This window comes from Lampetra planeri, chromosome 2, assembly GCF_965212315.1.
Source record: "Lampetra planeri chromosome 2, kcLamPlan1.2.h2, whole genome shotgun sequence".
Lineage (NCBI taxonomy): Eukaryota > Metazoa > Chordata > Hyperoartia > Petromyzontiformes > Petromyzontidae > Lampetra > Lampetra planeri.
Genome location: NC_136108.1, coordinates 111,797 through 117,798, shown reverse-complemented (window position 1 = coordinate 117,798; position 6,002 = coordinate 111,797). Strand labels below are relative to the sequence as shown.

The window sequence follows — 6,002 nt, the reverse complement described above, 5'->3', positions numbered from 1 at the left end:
CCATCAGCCCTAAGCACACGGTATACAGGACAAGCCGTGGCACAAGCAGTGTTCATAAACCGAGTGATGCATACAACTGGGTACACAACACTCCACAATGCAATTATGAATTCTCAAATTGGAACATCTACGAGACCCAAGGAGCAAATACTGCCCATTATACCATGCAGTGCGCAGTAGGGCACATGCAATACCACGAGCACTCCAATGAAGCTGTGCAAGACAATTCCTCTACAAAGCGTAATCCAATTCATTACGCGAGTTATTTATGTGATGGAGTACCTGACGACCTAATGGGGAGGTGTGGTATATAAGTCTATCATGGAGACGCCTTAATTAGCGGAGTAACAACAGATGTAGTGCTTCACCTGAAACTCGGCACCACAGTAACAAAACTCGCTTTACGCATTGTAACCATAATGATCTGTCAGATATTAATAATTAGGATTTTATTGAACCATAAGTATATTTACATTTTAACTCATGTCACCATTTTTATCATTTGACCTGGTCTAACAGTAAAGTCAAAAGGCAAACAATTATTATTCTGGGACTCCAAAGTTCACATATATACTCAAAATTACTTAAGATGTAAGCACCGAATTATATTTTTAAAATGTATCAAAGGCATTCCGAGGAGACTGCAAATTGACAATATTTCAAACCTTCACTGCAATTACGTAATTTACTCAAAGCTAATATCTGACTGAATGACGCCTACACTTAGCTGCATGCATTCTAATAATCAGAGAAGTATATGAATAAAGTGAACGTTTTGAAAGTTGTTTCTTACTTACACATTTACCCACACACATCCTAACCACTCCTACTCTGCATCACCGCACAGATCCACATCCAGTAACTGCAGGGATCGTCTCACACTCCCTCAATCTGAATTGTCCTCCTGCTTCATATGGCCTCCATCGACCCGGGGGTTGGGGCCTGGAGTCGAATCTTCAGATTTCACCTCCACTCCTGGCCACGTTTTAAAGTTGGAATTTTCTTCTGGTTCTTGTTCCATTGCAGCATTTCGACTCTCTTCTAACTGCAAAGCGTCGGTTCGCTCTCCATCAGAGCACAAACCCTCCTCCTGCTTCATGCTACCTCCATTTATATGGAGGTCTGGTCCTGGAATCAAATCTTCATATTCCACCTTCACTCCTGGCCACGTTGCAAAGCTGGTATTTACTTCTGGTTCTTTTTTCACAAGGGACAAGCTCCTTGCAGAACTTTCACATTTCAATTTCACCTTCCTCTCCTTGTGTATCTTCTGATGTTTGTTTCGGACCGATGACCGTACAAATGCTCTCCCACACACAGTGCATTTGAATGGCTTTTCACCTATGTGTGTTCTCTGGTGATTACATAGATGTGATGAACGTGCAAATGCCTTCCCACACACAGTGCACTTGAAGGCCCTCTCTCCTGTGTGTGTTATCTGGTGATTGTGAAGATGTGATGACCGTGCAAATGCCTTCCCACACAAAGTGCACTTCAATGGCTTCTCGCCCGAGTGTGTTTTCTGGTGTCTGCGAAGATCTTCTGACAATGTAAATGCTTTCCCACATTGGGTGCACTTGAAGGGCTTCTCACCAGTGTGTGTTCTCTGGTGTCTATGTAAATGCGACGATTGTGAAAATGCCTTCCCACACGCACTACACTTCAATAGCTTCTCCCCCGTGTGTGTTTTCTGGTGTCTGCGAAGATGTGATGACAATGTAAAAGCCTTCCCACACAAAGTGCAAATGAAGGGTTTTTCGCCAGTGTGTGTTTTCTCGTGCCTGCAAAGATGTTCTGACAATGTAAACGCCTTTCCACACACGGTGCACTTGAAGGGCTTCTCGCCCGTGTGTGTTTTCTCGTGTCTGCGAAGGTGTGCTGACAACGTAAACGCCTTCTCACACACAGTACACTTGAAGGGTTTCTCACCCGTGTGTGTTCTCTGGTGATGGTTCATGTGTCCAAAGTGATCCGTGCTGTAGGAACATTGGTCACATTGGTGCCTTTTAGTGTCAGGCTCTGCAAAGAGTCTCTGCTCCATGTGGTGGATTCTGCACGAGCCGTGACTAAGGAATTGGAGGCAGCAGACAGAAAACAGCAACATCCACACAACCTACATCAGCATAAAGGCACAGACGCACACGAGTATGCACACATATAAATCAACAGCCTACTTTCGGCACGAAGTGGTGGTGTCACCACGGCGCTTTGCGCCAGGCTAGGTGTACGTTGAGGCTACGTAAAGCGTTGAAGCTCTCGCTGGCAGGTCACGAGACGGACCCATGTGCCATGGGTTTCCTGAGATGACTGGTAGATGCACCACCTGTGCCCCAACTTGATTTGTTTAAGCCGCCTGGCGCTCCGCTCGTTATTGAGCGTCGCTCCTGTCATCCGCTGTTGTTGGAGGGCGGCTGCCTCTTAACGTCACGCTATCAGTCATTCACCCAACCACACACTTACCTACTCGCTCACCCAAATATCCACCTTATAGTCTTCAACAGACTGTTGGGTCAAGTGCTGTTCGCGAACATCTAGGACTGGCACGGTGCACGAGGGGATGGGTGTCCAACACTACGCACGGCCAAAAGTATCTCCCCAGTGCTGATGTTTACACACTGCACTAGGTACTCATTTAAGACTGAATCGACATAGGGGAGGCCCAAGACCGGTTCATATATTCGTCACCTATGTTGTCCGTGAGCGAGAGTGGAACTTGGGTGGCCGGGTTCGTAGCGCAGTGCGCTAACCACTGCACGACCGCTTCACCACCCACGCACTCACTGACCCACTCATTTTTCACTCAATCGCCCACTCACCCAACACATACTCACACACCTAACTTTTCACTCACCCAACAACACTCACCCAGTTATCCACCCATTCAAGACCTCGTTATTCATCAACAGTACACACCCACTCACTCAAGTGGATGAACCATGATGATGTTCAATGCAATGTATATATTTATATACACTTCGTATTTAAATCACGTCTACGTATATAGACTATACATTTTTAGACAGGTCCGTAATGCGCATTCAAATAATACATACTTAAATACATAAAGTTTGTATGCATGTTAATTTGTGCTATACCAAATTAGACTTAGATTCTAATCTACTTATGAACACTACGCATTAAACCAAGTACACCTATTCACACTATCAATAATAGTTGCCTATACTAGTGCGTACTACGAAGTCTGATAGCGTTCTCATCAGCGCTCGGACGCGTGGGAGAATCTGGGACCGATCCCCTCGGCCCCTCGGCCCCCCGAGCGCGGGGCGAGCGCGGGGCAAGGCGCGGGGCAAGGCGCGGGGCAAGGCGCGGGGCGAGCGCGGGGCAAGGCGCGGGGCAAGGCGCGGGGCAGGCGCGGGGCAAGGCGCGGGGCGAGCGCGGGGCAAGGCGCGGGGCAAGGCGCGGGGCAAGGCGCGGGGCGAGCGCGGGGCGAGCGCGGGGCAAGGCGCGGGGCAAGGCGCGGGGCGAGCGCGGGGCAAGGCGCGGGGCAGGCGCGGGGCAAGGCGCCACGACCCCGCGGACATCGCGCCCAAGGCGGGGAGCCTCGCCGGCTAAACGCGATGAAGACTTGACTCGGCAACACTCACATTGCAGAGCACAGGCGGGAATCGATTCTGGTGGCGGGAATCGATTCTGGTGGCGGAGAATCAAACGCGAATCACGGATCGATCCTTCTACCATTGAGTCTGAAGTTACCTGTGGATCGATTCAGTGAACGAACTTGCGAGACTCATTTTGCGACAGCAGGAACAGCAGCGACGGCGCACCACGTGGGGCGCACCACGTGGGGCACCCCCCCCGTCACCGATGGGGGGGCGGGAGGCGACGCCTCTGAGCCGCACACAAATCAAAGATGACCGCCTTTTTATTTTAACAAAGCCTTAATTTCGTGTAGCTTTTCAGCAGAGAGGATTAGGGTGATTATATGCTTGTGATCTATTTTATTAATGTAAAACGCTAGTAATTATCAAATGAAAATTCTAAATCCATGTTTGCCAAACACCTTTAATTTTCAAATAAGTACCGATCTAGAACCATATGATTGTGTTTATACTCATGAATACACCCGCTTGATCTGCAGATAATCCAGCTCATCCTGGCATACACAGCTGCATAGGGCTGTGAATGAGGCCCACGCAATATCATCTCCAGCTTCCAGGAACATTAGGCGCGATGCTGGTCTAGCCATTTTCATCCGCACTGTAGGAACTTGGTGGTGACGTCAGCGCTTCTTTGTTTGCAGTGGCGGCTCGTGACATGTCCATTAGATGGGGCTGTTGTGAGTGACCTCTGAAAATATGGTGTTTAATATTCTTTGGGTCTTTCGGTAAAGTCACGTAAGTTATTTCAACCTATCTACGTGACTTTACCGAAAGACCCAAATAATAATTACTTCAGTCACGAAAGCTTTAAGTCAAGATTGATGGTGTTTTAATGAAGAAAAATCTCGTCATGTTATTGGCCTTCCCGTGAAAGTGATACATCTGTCTTAACTGCCATCGGTATGCATTTATAAACAATGCGAAACAAAACAAATCACTCAAATGCTGTCCCCATGACCCACAAGTCCACACTAAACAACCCATTTGACTCTGCCAAGAGCCGTGAGCTGATGTGCTTGCCCAGTGCAACCTCGCGTTGTGACATCGTCTCTCATCACAGCCACGGGCGCCTTTTTCACCGCCCTGAATGGCTACAATGCGAGGCTCATCGCAACGAATAAAGAAGGGAGATCTCTCACTCGGACGCCTTCACAGCCGCCCCGAAACCGCATCCACTGTGGTGTTGCAGCGGTTTTGAATATGAACAACTTAAAGTGTTATGTTCATTAAGTAATCAACGTTGAAAGAATCATATTTTAATTGTTTTAAACACAATAACAAAATTACAGAAAAGTATTTTTATTATAAAAATAATTTCTCATCTCCAGCTGCTTGGTGGGGCGGCGCCCCAACAACGCCCCTAGTGGACGAACCCCGCCTGTTTGTTCGTCTTGTTGACAAAGCTAACATCATGGGACCTCCTTTGCCAGTACCAAAATGCAGTAGAACCTCTGGTCACGAACGCTTCTGACCACGACCAAATCGGGTTCCGACTAAAAAATTCACAAAATTTTTGAATCTGTATAGGAATAGGGTTTCCCCTTTTTCCTGGCAACAAAACAGGTGTTAAGATGTTAAAACACCAAACTGAAATTTTAAGTTAAGAGGAATGGCCATTTTGAGAGGTTGAAATTAATAAGTGAAGGTCGATGATGTACCCTTTCACCACCTTTGACCTCAGCACTATAATGTATGGGCACAGCTGGGTTCGTGTCTTTTCCCGACACATAACCCGATCGTGCGTCCTGTGCGAGCTGACTGCCTGATGACGTCTCCCGCATCCCACTGCGTCGAGCCAGGTTCGTGCGCGCTGACGTCACGCGTCGCCCACCCCCTCCCCGGCCGTGGGCAGCTGTCGCCGTCCAGTCCGAGACAAAGGGCTGGGGGGGGGGCTGGGGGGCTGGGTGGAGGGAGGGAGGGAGACACGGCCACGTACAAAGGACGAGCTGGTTTACTACTAAACTACTGTTTGACCCTCACCCTGAACGCCGATCACAACCCTGACTCTCAAGTTCTGCTGCACTGCTATAAATAACCACGAGGACCCAGCGAAGAGAACGAAGCGGGAACCCCAGGGGACTCCAGGGCTGGCGGGAAGGTGCTGCCCCTTCTGTGTGTGCAAGACGTCACTTGAAGGGATTTCATGAATAGCTGCGATATCCACTTTCGTGAGCCGTTCTCTAACACGAAGGGATGAGCTGCTCTGCGAGGTTTGTATTGTCACCTTACAACTTGACGCCAATAGAGGTGCAGTGGAAAGTGCAGTCATGTAATTTCTTACTCATGGAAGGGCCTTTACTCCAACTCTAGAGGGTCCTTGGCCTACTCTTCCATGCTGACCAGACGTGTTGGAAGAGGTAGGTGTACCCACACTTTATCCCA

General features: G+C 48.6%; 1 protein-coding gene across 1 annotated transcript; it reads right to left on the bottom strand.

Moving 5' to 3' along the window:
* Positions 1–427: 427 nt before the first annotated feature.
* On the bottom strand, positions 428–3,676 carry LOC144724414 (uncharacterized). Its single transcript, XM_078603530.1, has 2 exons — positions 3,606–3,676; positions 428–2,066 (listed from the first exon to the last, which is right to left on the bottom strand). The coding sequence occupies exon 2, from the start codon at positions 2,039–2,041 to the stop codon at positions 887–889; it is 1,155 nt and encodes a 384-aa protein (XP_078459656.1). The 5' UTR covers positions 2,042–2,066; positions 3,606–3,676; the 3' UTR covers positions 428–886.
* Positions 3,677–6,002: the final 2,326 nt, after the last annotated feature.